The 18,046-nt window shown below is 42.6% G+C and overlaps 1 protein-coding gene across 3 annotated transcripts in view; it reads right to left on the bottom strand.

The window, feature by feature from the left end:
- Positions 1–18,046, bottom strand: part of MTMR2 (myotubularin related protein 2) — a 55,476-nt gene that overhangs the window by 9,065 nt on the left and 28,365 nt on the right. For all 3 annotated transcript variants that reach the window (XM_015852285.2, XM_015852286.1, XM_032442196.1), the window contains 8 exons: positions 14,679–14,754; positions 12,213–12,307; positions 11,908–12,018; positions 10,042–10,143; positions 9,115–9,198; positions 2,620–2,769; positions 1,629–1,817; positions 232–417 (listed from right to left, as the gene is read on the bottom strand). In XM_015852285.2, coding sequence (XP_015707771.1) covers positions 232–417; positions 1,629–1,817; positions 2,620–2,769; positions 9,115–9,198; positions 10,042–10,143; positions 11,908–12,018; positions 12,213–12,307; positions 14,679–14,754 — 993 coding nt within the window. The remainder of the gene's footprint in view (positions 1–231; positions 418–1,628; positions 1,818–2,619; positions 2,770–9,114; positions 9,199–10,041; positions 10,144–11,907; positions 12,019–12,212; positions 12,308–14,678; positions 14,755–18,046) is intronic.

Genomic DNA, 18,046 nt, shown 5'->3' with positions numbered 1-18,046 from the left:
TAAAGGGTAGTTAAGTACTGGAATAGGCTCCCCAGGGAGGTGGTTGAATCACTGTCCCTGGTTGCGTTTAAGAGCTGTTTGGATGTGGTGCTCAGGGATATGATTTAGTGGAAGGTTTTAGAATTAGAGAACTGTTTAGGCTGCGGTTGGACTTGATGATCTTCAAGGTCTTTTCCAGCCTGGGTAATTCTGTGATTCTATGATTCATCCAGCAGATGCAGACATGCCTACCTTGATATGCTCTAGCCAATGAGTTGATTCTAAATTAGACAGCCAGTGAGTCTCTTCAATATTGGGATACACAATTTCTTTCAGTTTTCTCAGTGACTCTCTCATGACATGAATGTTGTGAATGTCCAGGAACACTAATTCTGCGTTCTGATAGGCATCCTCACTCTCATAGCCTCCTCCTTTAGCCTGAAGTAAGAGAAAAAAGAAATAAAAAATCACTAATTGAAAGTGTATTTGATATTTTATTCCAATACATTGTATGAGCAAATATGAGCTGACAGAATAGCATGGTGTCTATGCTATCTAAAGCACTGGATTTATCTTACAATTGAGAACAAATATATATATGGACACATTTTGTGCCTCTTTCCTACAACAGTAATGAATGCTGTAATTTTCACTGAATAATATCACATTACAAGCTTTCTTTTCTGCAGTAATTATCATTTATCCCCATACAAGCTGCTAGCTCATTAGATTCGCTATTCTGTCATTTACAAATTTACCATACTATTATAGAGGAGTATATCCCACACACTAATTGCCTTTCTTAAGTAGTGAGAAAGACAGATTAAAAAAAAATATCAGTTTTATTGCAGCAAAGTAGTTCTACCATTAAACATGGCTGAGAGTGATGGCATGAGATACAAGAGCAGGAATAACAATGATATTCCTGGGCATTAGAGAACACTAGGTAATGTCCTGAGATTAAAGATCATGATGCCTTATTTTCAGAAGAGATGAGCATTCCCTGCTCCCATTGGGTTTAACAGGGACAAGAGTTGTGATACTCTCAGAGGAGGCAGTTTTCCAATCAAGTGGTTTGAAAAATGGTGATGCATCAGATCCAGCATGCCAGAGTCTCTCTGTCATATACTACTGACCTCAGTATCCCACTCCTCTTTCAGCCACCTTGATTTCTCCCTTTTAATCTCATTTCAAGCTATGTATTAAGGGGGAATGGTTTCAAACTGAGACACGGGAGGTTTAGGTTAGATATTAGGAGGAAGTTTTTCACACAGGGTGGTGACACAAAGGAACAGGTTGCCCAAGGAGGCTGTGGATGCCCCATCCCTGCAGGCATTCAAGGCCAGGCTGGATGTGGCTCTGGGCAGCCTGGTCTGGTGATTGGTGACCCTGCACACAGCAGGGGGCTGAAACTGGGTGATCACTGTGGTCCTTTTCAACTCAGGCCATTCTGTGATTCCATGATTATGATTCTATGATACCTACTGATATAGGTGCTGCAAAAGTCTGACTAGTTAATCAGATCACTCTGTATGCATTCTCAGTGGAAACCCCTTTCTGATTCTCAGGAATAATTTGAAATGTTGGTGGGACGTATTTTCTGCATGTCTAGATTCCCAGCTCTTGACAAAGGAAACAAAACAGCTGACCTTATTGGCTACAGCATTCACGCTAGGCCTTGCATCGAATATGAAGATTTTATGGGATTGAGCATTAGAATCCATGATGGCTTGAAGGTACTTTTCATCCTCCTTGCTTCGTTTCCCACTTACTCCCACCATTGGCTGGCTACAGCGAGTAATCGTAGCTTGACTCTCTGGGTGAATCCATGACAATACCTTCAGAAACAAATGAAAAAGCAATGAAGGACAATAAGGATTCATTAAATGAATGATTTACCTGTAATGGATTGTTCTGGGAACTTCCCATATACTACCTGGTTCCAAAAGGCTGGATTTTATTAAGTCATGATTAAATGAAACAAATGTACTGTATTTTTTCATTCTGTACTTATTCATTCTGGTTACATTCTCAAAGTTGAAACAAACAAGAGGTGATTGAATAGGATTAAGTCTGACTGTTTTCTCACTGTTGTGTGAGTCACAAAAACACCTTCACAGTCTGCAGTCACTGGGCTATGTCTTACCTTATGTTACAGCATGTCAAAGTTAAGAACTCTTGGAACAGATTTAATTTTCTGTATGCATGAGAAGCAAAGTACATTTTCAGCTGCTGCTGAAATAGCCATCATACTGCTGTCTTCTGTCTTAATTTGATAGAATAAACATTTTCACTAAGAGCACTGTTAAGTACCCCTCTGTCTTGAGTGTCAGAGTAGGCCAGACAACAGTAAACAACCAAATAGGGCTACTCTGTGTTCCAGGAACTGAACTCAGATTCAGTCTGGGCTGTGCTAAGCTATCTCATCTTCTCATTTTCGTTTAGTCTACATCTCTTTCACAACAGTAGTTCCAGCAGATAATGTTGTTTTCTAACTCCTCAGACATGTTGCTGTCACTTTTATTATCCACTGACCATTTATCTGCTCCCTGGAATCCACTCAGCCTGATCTTAGCATTATTTATGGCCCAAAGGTATGTAACAAAACCACATCAAAGTGGCTTCTTTTGTCACACTCACTGGTATTCGTCCTCTTGATCTGAAAGATGCCACTCTCTTTAATTCTTCATCAGGAATGTTTACAGGCACAGCTAGAATGGCAGGGTATGTATCACACAGCTCATAGCGCTCATTAATCTTGCTCAGCCTCCAGCTTTCATTGGGAATACCCTGAAGAGGAAACAACAGCAGGTTAGCAAACAAGTTGCACTGAGGCTTCACAACAGCTAAATTCCAAGACCTGAAATCAAAAGGCAACTTTGGTTAATGAAGGACATTTAGAGCTGGGCCCCAGGATTGTGTTATTTTGGTAATTTGCATTTCATGCCTCTTTCCAGAGAGGCAGATGTTTTGCTCAGGTCATTGAAGACAAAAGAGAACTAGAGGACCGCAGGCTGGCTCGCCCAGGGTTAATGAACTATAGAGGCTGCAGATGAAACAAGAACTGAAGTGGTCCCCTAAGAGCTTCTTTAACATCTCTTCTGCTTCCACGATTGGTGCTTACAGGTGAGCAAGAAGCAGTCACTGGGGAGCACCAGTGACTGACAGCCCCCACTCCTCTGACAGCACTTAGCTCAAACGGGCTGGGTGGCAATTGGAGATGGAAAGCAGAGCTACCAGACAGGATGGAGGAGAGGTCACAGAGTGCACACAGGCACACCACTGAATGCAGCATTCCCTGGGTAGGAAGCAGTTCAGCACCTTCCAAAGCAGTAACCACCATCCCACAGCTGAAGCATAAGAAGGAAGGTCTTGAAAATGTGAAGACTTAGTTTGGCCAATATGCAGAGGCAGCAGATCAAAATGGCGTGGCGCCTACTGTAATGCCTGCAAGGAAAGATCTAAACAGCCACATGCTGCAGCAGGGTGAGTGCTGACACTGAGCATCAGTGCAGAAGGCTGTGAGAACACACATCTACTGCAGGTCCTTTCTGCATATGGGCAGTCAGTTTTAGAGGGAGATCAGCTTTTAAAACAATACCTCCTCTTGTTCTAATAAGCAGTATTTCACTTCAAGGAGGGTGGTGGGTGACTGGTTTCCCCTGCCATGGATATAAATGACAAATCTAACACAAGTCAGATGAGCTGTGGTCATTACGGCTGACCCACACAGACTGCATCCAGCTCCCCATCAGAGCCATGAGTCACACTGTCAGAACTGGTCACCCTTAGAAATCTGAGACAGACCTTGTGCCTAGTGCTATTCACACCCAGCTTGTGAACTGCCCCTGGTCCTGGGGCACACCCTGGGAAGGAAATGCTACTGAAAGGAATTAGCAAAACCAGTAGGATCATGAGTATGCAAAAAACTCAGAGGAAGGTGGGTTTGGTGCTGTCTGAAACCAAAGCTGCAGAAACTACAAATTGTGTATGCACACAGCTCATGCCTACTGATGTGTACAGCATGCTCAGAGCCCCACCTGATGTACATGTGAAGGATGGGATCTCCTGGTCCCATTCTAAAACTGTTCTCAGCACTATCCTAATGAGTATATGGCTTGTGCTGCAATGTATCTTGCATCTTCTACTGAAGCTCACTGAGAAGATTAAGCAATGTAAAGCATTTTCTTCACAGCACCAGGCAGAATGGCTTTAGTACACACTGCTTGGTCCAGAACTGGCACCTCCAAAGCTCTTGCAGCCACTTTTTCTGCCGGCCAAGAAAATCCGCGACAGCCCCCAGAGAAAGAAAAGAGGGTGCATGTCACTGAGGTTTTCATTTCCTTTGAATCACAGGGAATGTCCTGAATCACAGCACCACCCAAAGAGGGCTTTGTATTCAGACTGTGACTTCCTCTAAGGACTCGAAGCAAGCAGAAATAAGCAAAGTAGGCTGGAAGAGAGTTGAACTTGCATCTTCTTAGAACATTTGCTACAAGACAGTGCATTTATTCCTGTTGCTTTAGATTTGTACTTTCTCCAGCTGGAATCGATAGAAAAAGTTAAACACAATATAAAGCACATTGGCATTTTCTCATATAAGATGCATGGCACTTTTTCCTGGTAAGCTGTAAGACTCCTGGTGATCCTTGGCTTGCAGCAGCATCTGAATTGTGCCCAAGAATGGTCTGGAGAATGCAGGCTGGCCTTGCAAACCTCTCCCATCTTAGCTCCATTGTGGCTCAAAGTCACCTCTGCCAGGACACAGTGCACAACTGTAGCTCAGACTGGCAAGGATACTGCAAAGTTATTTGGAAGTGCTGTGAGAAAATCTATAGAAAGATAAAAAATGTAAAATTAAAGATATGGGAAGAAAACTGTTGAGATGGGGATCAGTGGTAACTCATGGTTTCAAGAAATAGAACACTACCACGAAAAGGTGTAAAATCCTAAAGGAGAAAACACGAGTCTTAGTGGGCGGCCATTGTGTGAAAGCCAACAACCCAATCATCCTGTGTGTTGGTGTTGGTATTACTGCTGGGAGAAAGCAACAGCAACTCAACCAAGGAAGATGCAGACAGGCTGATCCCTCTTCTCTCACATATGCCTGCCTGGCCAAAACAGTCCTGCTGATGCCTTCTTCAGGATAAGAATCAATACTCAGCCCAGCAGCTAGTTAAATCCCAGCTGTATTTTCAAGCACTAGCCAGTATATTTATACTTTCACTCTGCCGGCAGAACATCTTCATGCATGGAAAAAGATGCTCAAACACACTCAGTCGAAGGACTGAAGTCGTGCCTGGAACCTGCAATGAAGGCAGTGCTCAGGAACACTCCTTATGGCCACACCATTCAACCACACATACACAGTCAGTGTGTCATCTCCATGCACAAAGAAAACTCAGTTTCTCTCTGTTTAGTCATTCACACCTCACTTTCATCACCCATGCTCAGTTATCACTTGACCTACATGTTGAACGCCTTCTATAAGATGGAATTCACTTCATCTGCAAGTTACAACTGCTAAGACAAACCAGCACAGCACTGAAATCAGCCCCTTGCAAAGCACACAGGCTTGTTTAAACTTAAACACATTATGATCTTTCATTGATAGAAAAAGACACAATGTCCTTGCAGGACATCTCTCTCTACTGGACCTAGCAGACTGATTCTGAGCTTAACCCATGCAGCTGCAGCAGGCACAGCAAGAAGGGTCCTGAGTTACCTATCAGTCTCTCAAAGTGGATTTGAGCCAGGAGATATCAAGAAGCTGAACACACTTCAGCTCACACACACACCTGCACCAACACAGGCTACAGCTGCCAGAGCCAAGCTGGTCCCTTCCGCTGTGTGCTCAGCCCACACTGTCTTCCCTTAGCACAAGGGAAGTGACAGCCCTCCTTGCAGCAGAGATATACCTCACACAAGCAGGATTGCCGTTAAACCATGGGACATTTAACAATTCAATTCTCATTTTCCTCTCCTAAATGTACCTAATGTTCCTCCGTAGGTCTCTGTTCTTATGCTTTACGTTCCCTACTCTGGCTTGAACTAATGCTTGGTGCTTCTCTTCTAAGTTATTCATAGCTATATGCTTTCTCAGAAAGCAGCAACCACAGCCCTGTACTGTGGCTCTGTGGTACTTAAGACCAGAGCATAGAATTAGACAAGCAAGACTTCTGTAGGGAAACATCACACGTTTCCAGCTTCACAACCACTTGTAATATTTTCCAAATCCTCCCCACCTTGTTAAGGAAAATGAAAGCTTTAAGTTACTCCAAAGGCATCTCAAGGCCTTTTGGTTTCAACTGAGCCTTATTCACTTTGCAATTCTGTTTTATACTCTGCCAGCCCGCGTGTAATAAAAATCAGGGAGCAATTTCAGTTTTAAATTTCATTTGCCACATGTGATTCCATTTACTGACTAAATCCCAAACCTCTCTAAGTTCCTTTTGTTCTCCACAGGTTGTTTATTACTCCCCATAGTTTTACACAATCACAGATTTTTAATAAGTTACATATTTCCATCCTTCCCGAGAACACTAGCAGCAAAGTAAGGAAAGACATTCAGAAAGCCCCTAATTGCTACAATCTCTATCATATCAACACACTTCTCTGAAAGAAAAAATGTATACCACACACAGACCTTGCCATGTCTACCAGTGCAGACATAGATCTTACCATGGAGCCTCATCAAAACCCTTTTTTCTGGATGCCTTGTGGTTGGCTTCTGCTTTTGCTCTGCTCCCCTCTCTCTGTGTTATCGCTCCCACAGGGAAATGAGTGGCTTTGCCCAACATGCCCCAAGTTAATGCCTGACTGTTTTGCTGGGCCGCTTTTGCCCCAGGCCAGCTCTTCTGTATTAGTTTTTAAACCAATTCCAAAAGGTCCTGCAGAAAGTGCATATGTCCTGCTTTTCTATTTCTGATCATAATTCATACACTCAGAGACAGGTAATCCCATTATCTGATTAGATGATGCCAGTTTTGTTTCAGTGTTAACGAATCCCTGCTGCCATTTCAGGACATAATCCTGATTTACCGTAGTAGCAGTTATTGCTTTAACAGAACCTGCCTGGACAAAGAAAAGAAGGCTAAGACATTCACACAGATAAATCGAGCATCCATAGTTAGAAATGCCAAAATTAAATAAACAGACTGAAATATCTTAAAGTTTTGGAGGGGACATAAAACTTCACGTTGCAGGACTTAAATCAATTATAATGAAAGGGATGAAAGTCTCCTCCTGGCCAGATTACAACACAAACGCCTACTGCAGCATGGTTTGCCTCTTTAGCAGCTGATGTTGGTCACTTTTGGAGATAAGCTGTTGGGACAGATAGATTGTGTGATCTGGAATGGGAATGATGGTGGTCCAGCATGTGTAAATCTCAGATAGGCCATGGCTGCAAACAAAACTTGTTTGGATTCATTTTCGCAGTTATCAATGTAAGCAAATTATTGATGGTGTTAGCATCTGGACATCAGTTTGGTTTCCTGACATAAAAGTAGTCAGGCTAAACTTTTCTTGCCCACTCAAAAATGATGCAATAGCAAATCATTACAAAAGCAGCTCACGTTGCAGCAATGTCACAACCATGACATACTAACACACTATAGTGCTAACTCATCCAACCTGAAACAAAGACTCCAAGACCCCGAGTCTCATCTGCTCTGCAGAAAGACCAAGAAAAGCTGGAAATCACCTACATGTAAATCTCTCCATCGTTTCACTGTTTAAACGAGCCTGTGGCAAGTCTAAGGTACTGAGAGTCACAGTATAAAAGGTATTAAGAACAGAAAGCCTACAGTGTACAAACAGCACACCAGAATTGAGAAGCTGGATTAATTTACCTTGAAATTCTTTCTTTCTCTCCAGATATTGTACAAATGTCCTTTGTACCTCATCTTTATTTTATCTGCAGCTTAGCTGAATGAATGCTGTGCTTTTCGGTGGAGATTATTTTGATTGCAAAATCAGGTCTAATAAGTCAAAGTCAACCTGATCATGTGAGAATTTGTTTATTTGAGGGTTTTATATTTTAATGTCTCACTGCAAAACACTTTTCTTCTGCAGTGAAGACAGTGGGGGTAAGATACATCTCACTTTCAAATAGCAGCCTAGAAGACAGTGATCTGTCTTAGGTAGCTATTTTAGAAGGGAACAAATCACCTCCAACAGAGAAGCTCTCTCTCCCCATCTGTTAATGATAGGCCTAGATAAGCAATTTAGAAGGCATGCCCAGATTTCAGAAGGCTAAAGCTAGTAAAATGTGTTCCCTCTTTAAATTTCAGATGTCAGGAATCAGATGAACAACTACACTGGGACAGCGGTCTTGTCTTCTTCTGTTTTATGGGAAAGATCCAAATAAGGCTTTAAGTTATATGTTTGTAAACGACCTCATTTTATACAGGCAAATTGAGATATGGATGAAGATTACTGTATCTAGAACAGAACCATCACCCCATCACCAGATTGTGTTGTTTCCTCAATTTGAGCACTGTAGGAAAAGGACAATTTCATTGTTAAAAATACAAAATTAAAATAATCTCTTTTTTTTTTCCCCAGGGAGAAGCACTCAGCTTTTCAGCCTGGTGTTTCTAGTTGACAGCCTGTCACTTTGTGCTCATTAAAACCCTTTGACCAGTCTGTTCTGGACACATTAAAACTGTCTGTTCTCCAGACTTCTTTCAGTCTCCCCAGAAAAATGAAGGCATTCTACACTGAGATTTGTTTCCTTCCAAGTTATTGTTTGAGATATTTTAGAGAAAGCTGAAAACAATCAAAACTAATAAAGCAAGAATAGAGGTGTGAAACTCAACAAGATGCCTACAAGTGCAAAATACCAACATCAGTTCCTTACCATCAGCACTAGATAATGGCAAAGCAACAATTTTTTTTTCTACCAAATCTTCATCTTTCTGCTGCCTGAATAATCTCTCATCAGTGGATGCCACTATCCCTAAGACTGCCAACATCAATCACTACGCCATGGAGAACAGTGTCCTACTCCAGCCTGCGAGATATTTGTCAGTAGGATCATTCTCTGTCCATACAACCTGTAATTACATTGCCACACAGAGCCTCACTTTTAAATAACAGAGAGGATGAGGAAGGGTACGACACAGTACTCACTTGTCTTCTGTACTCCCATATAGGGTCATACACCTTCCATCCATTTTCTGGAAAAACTTCTTTGTATTCAAATGCGAAAAGTGGCTGAAAAAAAGAAAACGTGCCATTAAAAGCCCACTTAGAGTCCATTTCCATGACACTTAATATCTAAAATAAGAACCCTTGATGGGTCCTCTGCCCCCCCCCTCCCTCCTCCTGCTTCACTGTATTACTTTACTATTAAGGTTTTGTTAAAAAGGTCAACACACTTAACTGTAGGAGGTCATTTCTACAACAGCATATCTACATCAGTACTCCTGTCTTTCTTGTCTATCACCTAGTACATCATGGTTGAAATAACTTTGTTATAACAGAGAAAGAAAAGAGTACTTGCGCAAGAACACTCTTACATATTAAGAACTAGATCCTTCCAACATGATCATGAACCCAGGCAACATGAGCATCCCTGCCTGAACAGGGAGGTTGGGCCAAACGGATCCAGAGGTGTTCCCTTCCCATCTAAACCATCCAGTGATTGTGTGACTCAATCAGTATTTGAAGCAACAATTGCACAGTCACAAAATGACTGAGCAGATGAACTGCATTCCAGGTTTGGAAGCAGTACAGACACCATTAGCTGTAAACCTCTGATGGATGTCACCGTGTTTGGAATATTTTACATCCACTATGAGGATGATCAGAAAGTTATTCTTCATTAACAAAGTAACCCAGCCCAAGGGTAGTAGACTTTTCCTGTTTTCTATACAATTCTGACTGAGTTAATCTTCAGACAGGCTTAAAACCAGCATTTCATCTTGTTTGACATAAAACACGTTGTGTGAATATTCTACCAGGTAGGTGAAATTCAACAAAACAGTTCACTGTCACTCTGAACCCTTTGGTAACAACAAAGGAAGAAAACAAAAAAACAAAACAAAACATACTTACAAGATTATTTGAAACTGGGAAAGCATATTTCATTAGGTTCTCAAATATGGATCTTCTAGTTCTCCCCTCAGGCTTATGAGCAAATCTTAAGTTTCTAATGTCCTAAGAAATAAAAGGAAATCAAACTGTAGATTTCTAAACCACTTCAACATCCAACAGAACTCCAAAAGTGAGCATTCAAAACAAAGTCACATCATGATGTTCTTTACGGTACTGATTTAGTACTGCACACTGAATAGTGCTGTACAGCAGCTCTGGGTTTGACTTCATAGCCAGCTGTAGCCTCCAACAAAGCCTGCCACAATCACAGGGGAGTAAAGGGAGTGCATGGGTGCTACCTTGCCTCCAAATGAAGCTCCCTAAGTCTAGGGGAGAGACCTAGGGACAACTATCTCAGACTGGCAGGATTTTGTGAGACAGCTCCTAGTGTGCTCCCAGGCTGAGCTGTGCTAGAACGCTACTGGAAAGAACTGCCTCACAAAGCATCTCCATAGAGCTACTGCACGTAGGGAGCTGAAGCCAAGCTAGTTCACTGCAACGTATCTAATGCCAGCTCCCTTTAAAACCTCCAACTCAGAGCACCCAAAAGGCTGAGTGAAACTGAGAACTCCTCCACTTTGCATGGTAGCAGTTTCCACAAGGAGGGGGTAACCCAGGACATCTTTTCCATACTCATCTACAAAATCAAATCCAGGGACTAAATAAAGCATCTCTATAGTGCCGTGATTTTCCAGTCAAGCCTACAAACTAAAACATGTGTAGTAAACAGTTTAACAGCCACCAGCAGGAAGTGAACCATCAAGGTCAAGTACATGACGATGGTACAGTAAGTCAGAGAATAAGGAAAATGGCAAAGACTGTCTAACAAGACTGAGATGAAGTGACATGGCTGAGGATTAAAAATCCAAAGCAAAACAGGGAATAAACTGGCCTGCCAGCACAGGCACCCCCATGGTAGCCAGGGAGGATTATAACTGCAGAAGGCCAAGGAAGCAGCTCAGTGATCTGGTATAGACTGTAACAACTGCTTGTGACTCAGCATGCCCACAGCTTGGGAGTCTGCTTAGATTCCTGGTGCCTCAAAATCACAGCAGTGACCAGCACTGCTTGGGACTCATCTTCATGCATCCATCTGCTCTCAAGCAGAAAGTAGCATCCTAAGGCCTACCAGGTTCAGCATTTAGCTCTCCCCAAGTTGCCACTGAGAAAAGCAAAGGGGTCGTGCCTTGGTGAACAGAGGAGGTATGGATTTTAGGCCAAGGGATGTTGCCTTTATCTACTTTGGTGTCTACAGTAAATAGACACTACGAGGTGAACTAATAATTTCCACTACAGTTTGCATTTTAAGTGACTCAAACAGGTCCTGAGAGGCACACTTTAGAAATTCACTACCTTGAAAGAAATGCAAGAATAGCCTCAAGGGGAACTGAATGTTACTCCAGTTCCTCACCACAAAACACAGCAGCAGGTGGACACAAGCTAATGACTGCAAGAGAAACACGAACCTCTTTTTTTGCTCTTGAAGTGCAATCACATTGAAGACATCCCATATTGCACAATGAGCAGAGTCTTCCCAGGACGTCCTGGTAAGCAGTGTGAAAGTCTCAAGGACTGTACTACTGGGATGCAGGCTTAAGTTTCTGCTATGAAAAGATATTACCTAGCACTAAGCCTTAAAAAAGGTTTGGATCTCATCTCTAATGAGTGGAGCTAGAGAGTCCTGGAAGTGACTTTCAAAATCAGACATTATTGAAGTGCATAAAATAACACTGACAGGTTTTCCAGAACTTCTTACAATAATACAGAGAAAATCTTTTAAAATATATTTGCCCTTTCTCCCACTGTAAAACAGACATAAAAGTTTACCTTGCACACAATCTCCAGCCCATAAGAATTCTCACCACGACTGGAAGCACCTCCTATTTTCTCCACTCTGTTGATAACACCTAAAGATGCATCTAGGACAAAAGGAGGGTCCTGTAGACAGTTGAAATTTGTGAGTTTAAAAAGGGGAGGGGGGAAAATCCCAGCTCCTGTTCCCTTATGCCTATATTCCCAAACATACAGCTATGATTCACACACAACTACACTAAAAACCACAAACAAACCAAAATACACCTAAGTCCTCAAGACTGAACAGCCCACAGAAGCAGATGGTTACAAAGGCTTACCCGTTCCATGCTTTTAAAGTACAGTCTGTAATTGGTAACAGTAAGGGTTCCTCTGATGGCTCCGGTGAAGGGGCAGATGTAAGTAACATCTTTAGCTTTAAAAAAGACAGACAGACAGACAGACAGAAAGAAAGAGAGAAAGAAAGAAAGAAAAAGTGAATTTCATGGTTAATTTATGGGAGTATAATTATTACAGCAAATATGTTCAGGGTGTTCTACTCTCCAGACCATAAAATGAAAACAAGCTTAATCGGGTGTGCCAGCCTAGAACTAACATGCCAAGTTTCAGTTCTGTTAAAAAGAGTTTGGTTGTAAATCAAAGTAAAGGCAAGTACAATCACCTGGAATCTCAGATTTGCACAGAACACAATTAAAAAGTCAGTATTTGATGCAAACTATTTATTCTTCCTGTCTCACCAGTTGTAACAGTACCAGAGAACACCATGCATGAGACAATTCCTGCCTAAATGCATAATATTTGAGACTGACAAGTATCTGCATTAAGAAAATGATTGCCAGCAAGCTGTTTTGCGCCATTGAGAGCAAGAGAAGACAGTTCTCCTGCAGATGGCTTTTAGGATGCTCAGCTCCTCCTGCACACCCTTACACATGGAGTCAGCCCTGGGATGCAGACCCTGCTAATGGCCCTGACTGAAGCCAGCAGAGCTGCAGTGACTTCCAGCAGCCAAAAATCCACATAGCACCCAATTGCCAGTGATGTTAAACCTTAACCCAGTGATCAAGTTACTCTGCAACAATTCAATTATTTCTGAACCTGAGTGACGGTGACTCAAACCAGTCCCCTTCGTAAAAGGCCTCAAACGTTTCTCGCTTGTGCCGGCAAAAGGAAAGAGGTGCTGCTGGTTTTCCACAGCAAACACCTCCTCTAACTGCCCTTCTGTTTTATATCAATTAAAAATACCAACATTCAAGTTGCTCCCCCAACACCAACACCCATCAGTGACCTGTCACACCTTCTGTCACTGAACAGTGGGCTGGCTGTGCCGTGGCGATGCTATTACCGACTGGTAGCAATATTCCTCAAACACAGACATCCTTTCAGAACTAGACCCACAGGCTGCAGCTGCCAGATCCATGAAATTTGGAAAAGAAAACAAAATCCCCAGCCCATCTTAAATCCTACAAACCCTAAGGGATCCATTTTGTAAGGGCTGCAAGAAGGCAGTAAGAAAGCTCACCTCCCAGCCAGGTGACAGCCACCATGTACAACAGTGGGAGGCTGCTGAAGTGTCACACGGACCCAAATTTCTTCCACCCTCATCCCATAGGTTTCAGTCTGGAAGGAGGGAGGGACACTGCCTTATTCTACAGCACTCATCTTGTCCTCATGTCCGCTTGGCTTCTACAAAGTCATTGTTGACTCTAGATTCAGATACTGAGAGGAATCTTTCAAAATCAATAGTGGGCAGGCAGCCAGACCCAGCTCTGGTCGCCTTCAGAGCCTCAGCTAGAAAGTTCAAGGGAAAAGGGAAGAGGAATGACAAGTCTGGAGCAAAATAAGGAGCAGAAAACTTTTAGTTTAAAATATATATGCTAGCAACCTTACTATTCATTTCTATAAAATGAAATGCCTCTGTTGTAAGGGCTATCAAGCACAAAATGCTTCAGCTCTAATTAAAGCAATGTTTGTTTCATTACTGATGACTATTCATCACATCTTTCCAAAGAGTAGGTTGACAGGAGCTTAAAAGCAGACTTGTGAAACTCATAATAAGGGTGAGAGCTCCCTGCCTGGTTGTTGCACTGTAGTTCTCATTATTGAAAAAGCAGTTTCTATATGTTCTAAACAAATAAAAAATGAAACCTACTAGTAAGAGGGGTGTGCAAACACATCTGAAAGAGAACAGGAATTCCCAGTAGAGGCAAAAGGTGCTAGACTAAAGTTTTCCAGGTAAAGAATCTTTGGCATAAACACAAGTTGGCAAGACTAGTGTTTGAAAGCCACACCACCGCTCACACTTACACTAGCTTGGTTTCCTAAGGAATCAATTCTACTTAATTACACTGCACATGTACACATGTACATATAATGTCCAGTTGTTTGACCTTAATCCTCACATTTCTATGATTTCAGCAAGTGTATAACTGATAAACAGGGTTCTTCAAGCCATTAAATTCCTCCAGTGTTTGTGCAAATGTAGATACCAGGTATGAAAGAGGTTGTACTAGAGCTGCTACCAAGAGAGTCTTTGTCAGTCTCACTCATCACTCTGAAACCCACCCAGCCTTACAGACTCACGTGGCTCGCTGGGTTATTTGCCAACAGATAAAACACAATTAATGCTGATCTCCAGGAACCCTTCAAAATACAGTCCTGCTGAAACAATCTGCACGGTCTCAAAACATCAGCAATTTGCTATTGTTGGTCAGTGACCACCAAAGTATTTTGCTCTATGGATATTCTATTTGGTCAAGTAAACGGTAAGAAATGTACTCTTTGCTTACCCATGTCTTTAATGGTTTCTCCTGGCAGCAAAGGTGGCTCTTCCATTTCTGCCAACTTATTAGTCTCTCGCAGGACCTACATAAAAGCAGTAGAAAAATAAATCGATAACATTTTCATAAAGTGAGAAGTCTACCCCTACCTCCAACAAGTCAACAACATAAAGAGCAATAAATATTCAAAGATCTTGAGGTACTGTCTCAGCCTCTGAAAGGTCAACACAAAGCACATGAGACCACAGCTCAGTCCTGCAATCTCTGAGCATGCCACTGGGCCATGTAGAAGTACTGAAGAGAGGATGCCTGTGATGGAGAAGCTGCTGGAGCAGGCTGTGCTCTGCACGCGTATCAGGTTGCTCCTTTGCACACTCCAATCTTCTCCAAAACTTATATAATATAAATAGAAGCCAAAATCTCTGCCCACAATTAGACATAATCAAAGGGACAGGTTAGAATAATCAACTATTACCACGATGCTATCAACGACAATGTACAGCAATTGCTTGCTTACACTAAGGAAAGTGATGAAAGATGTCTTATCACATCAGTATCCTCAATGAGGGTCCAACAACAGCAGAGACACACATTTGGCTCAATGGTAATAATCTCTTTAAAATGTCACATTTTTATAGGCATGTAGAGGAGATTCAGGTTAGCTTTTTTCTGCTGTCTGCCAAACAACTCCTCCTCCACCTTCCCTTGGGATGAAACTTACTTTGCACAGATGTAACAGTATTTACACAAGGGTTTTCACTGGAACAGTGCAGCGCAAGGAGGTGGATATTTTCAGAAAGTACATCTCTAACTATAGAAGCATAACAAATTCAACAAATCCAAGTGCGACGTCTTGCACCTGGGTCAAAGCAACATCCACGACCAATACAAGCTGGATGATGAAAGGATTGAGCACAGCCCTGCTGAAGATGATGTGGGGACACAGGTAGATGGCAAGCTGGACATGAGCCAGCACTGTGCCCTCCCAGTCCAGAAAGCCAATCATAACCTGGGCTGCATCAAAAGCAAGCACAGCCAGCAGGGTGAGGGAGATGATCCTGCCCCTCTGCTCCGCGCTGGTGCAGCCTCACCTGGAGAACTGCATCCAGATGTGGAGTCCTCAGTACAGGAGAGACATGGAGCTGCTGGAGAACATCCAAAGAAGGGCCACCAAAATGACCCAAGTGATGGAACATCTCTCCTAAAAGGACAGGCTGAGAGAGCTGGGGCTGTTCAGACTGGAGAAGAGAAGATTCCAAGATGACCTGAGAGTGGCTTTTCAGTATCTAAAGTGAAGCTACAAGAAAGAAGGGGGCAGACTCTTTAACAAGGTCTGTTGTAAGGGGAAATGGTTCCAAGCTTCAAGCGGGTAGATTTATGTTACATATAAGGAAAAAGTGTTTTACAGTGAGAGTGGTGAGGTACTGGAAAAAGTTGTCTGGAGAATTGATGGATGCCCCATCCCTTGAGACTTTCAAGGCAAGGCTCGATCAGGCCCTGGGCAACCTGATCTAGCTGTGGGTGTCCCAGTTCACAGCATGGGAGCTGGATTAGGTGACTTTTAAAGGTCCCTTCCAACTCTTAAGGATTCTATGAATCCATGATTTTAACCTGATGCCTAAACTTCCTTCCTATGGCAGGAAGTAGACAGGAAGAGCAACTGAGATTAAGGCTAAGTCTACATGGCCAAATGCAGATGGATCTGCACGATAATGCCCTTGTCCTGAATTGCCTCAATAACCACAATCAGCAGCACCTGTTTGCTCAATCCAATAGCACAGAGAAGAACAGGTAAAACAGTCCAGACTCTGCCTCATGCTGTAGCTGTAGCAACCACAAGACTCTGGGTTTGAAGTTGGAGTGCATCCTTCCTAGTGGAGACAGGCAGAGAGTGCTTATGTCTGCTCACAAAAAATGTGCAGACTTGGCCAAGATGCTTTCTTTATCTTAATGTGAGGAAGGAAAAAGAATTGGCTTAATTTAATATCAGGAAATCCCTGCAAAGAAAATTGAAAGACATGGCCTAAAGTGGCACTTACAGCCTGACACATGTGTGGTCAACTTTTATGTAGGATCAAGCCAAAGGGAGACCCTCAGGGATGAAAAAGTCTCTCAACTACACAGAGAAATGAAAACAAAAACTGAAGAAATCCCATGCCACAATAAAAGCACGTTCCAGCATTTTCACACAACAGATTGATGTATAGATGAAAAGATTGCTAAGATCAAAGCCTTCTTGAGAACAAGATGTACGTTTCAAAAACTGCATTCAAATGACTAAAAATTACAATAATAAGAAAAGAAAAAGCAAGTGTGGTCCTAATTTCCTAATAGGAACCTCTCAACTGGGGAAATACAGGAATGTGCCAACCTGGGGCAGCTCTTACCTGGGAAGCAGCCAGTGCAGCTGGGACTAATGTGAATGGGGTGGATGAAGGGAGCTCAGCACTGACAGTGAGGAACTTGCAAGACAGTTTCTCCCCCACATCAGCAATACCACTAAAAGCAAAGCTTCACCGGTATAGCAAGCAGAAATCTATGCTGGGGACTTCTTGTCAGCACAGCTGTGCTGGCCAAAGATCACACACCCCATCAAAACCCTGACTGACGGCCTCCCCAGCAAAAGCCTATGATGTAGACCCAGTCTCAACTCCTCTGTGTCAATTTTTGTGCTTGAATAACAGCCTTGAAATTAGCAGGATAACATCTGGATTATGCCAAATGAGATGGAGGCTTCTAGCTAATTAGTCTTTAAGTGGTGGTCGTCTTTGCTGCCTTTTATCTTGGAAGGACATAAGTGAAAAATACACTCTGTGTTCAGGACGGGATACACAACTTCTTTTGGAAGGTCTGTATTCAAACAGGCAGCAGCTGCTCTTGGATTGCTGGGGCCAGCAGCTGGACTCACTGCTCTCCTGCAGATGTTGATGGGAGCACATCCAGCAGTAAACATTTGGAGGAATGGGTTGTATTTTAAGCCAAAATAAATATGAGGTAAGGTATACAGAAAGCGTTCAGCAGGACAAAGAGCTGCTGTGGTCATTAGGTGGGCATTGCTCAGGTGGGCTTTAAACACTGCACGGAAAGCAGGAGGCAGACGGATGAAGAGGAAAGCAGGAGGCAAGACTAAGATCTCCCTGTCCACACCACTCTGTGAAAGTTGAAAGCCGTTTCTGGTTTTAAAACTGGCTCTTCTAAGTGTAATAAAATCCAGCTGCTCACTCACACTCTTTGAAATATGGAGTCCCCAGGGTCAAAAGCAGGGGTTAACAATCCAAATCTGAGTTCAGTTCAAAACAGGGCAGTGGACAGATGACCTCCTGCAAGCATAGCATTTAAGGAAATAAAAATGAAAGGCAGAAAAGCCACTGGTTGTT

The sequence above is a fragment of the Coturnix japonica genome, chromosome 1, assembly GCF_001577835.2.
Source record: "Coturnix japonica isolate 7356 chromosome 1, Coturnix japonica 2.1, whole genome shotgun sequence".
Lineage (NCBI taxonomy): Eukaryota > Metazoa > Chordata > Aves > Galliformes > Phasianidae > Coturnix > Coturnix japonica.
The sequence above is the reverse complement of the archived record's forward strand: the minus strand, read 5'-3'. Positions and strand labels throughout refer to the sequence as shown.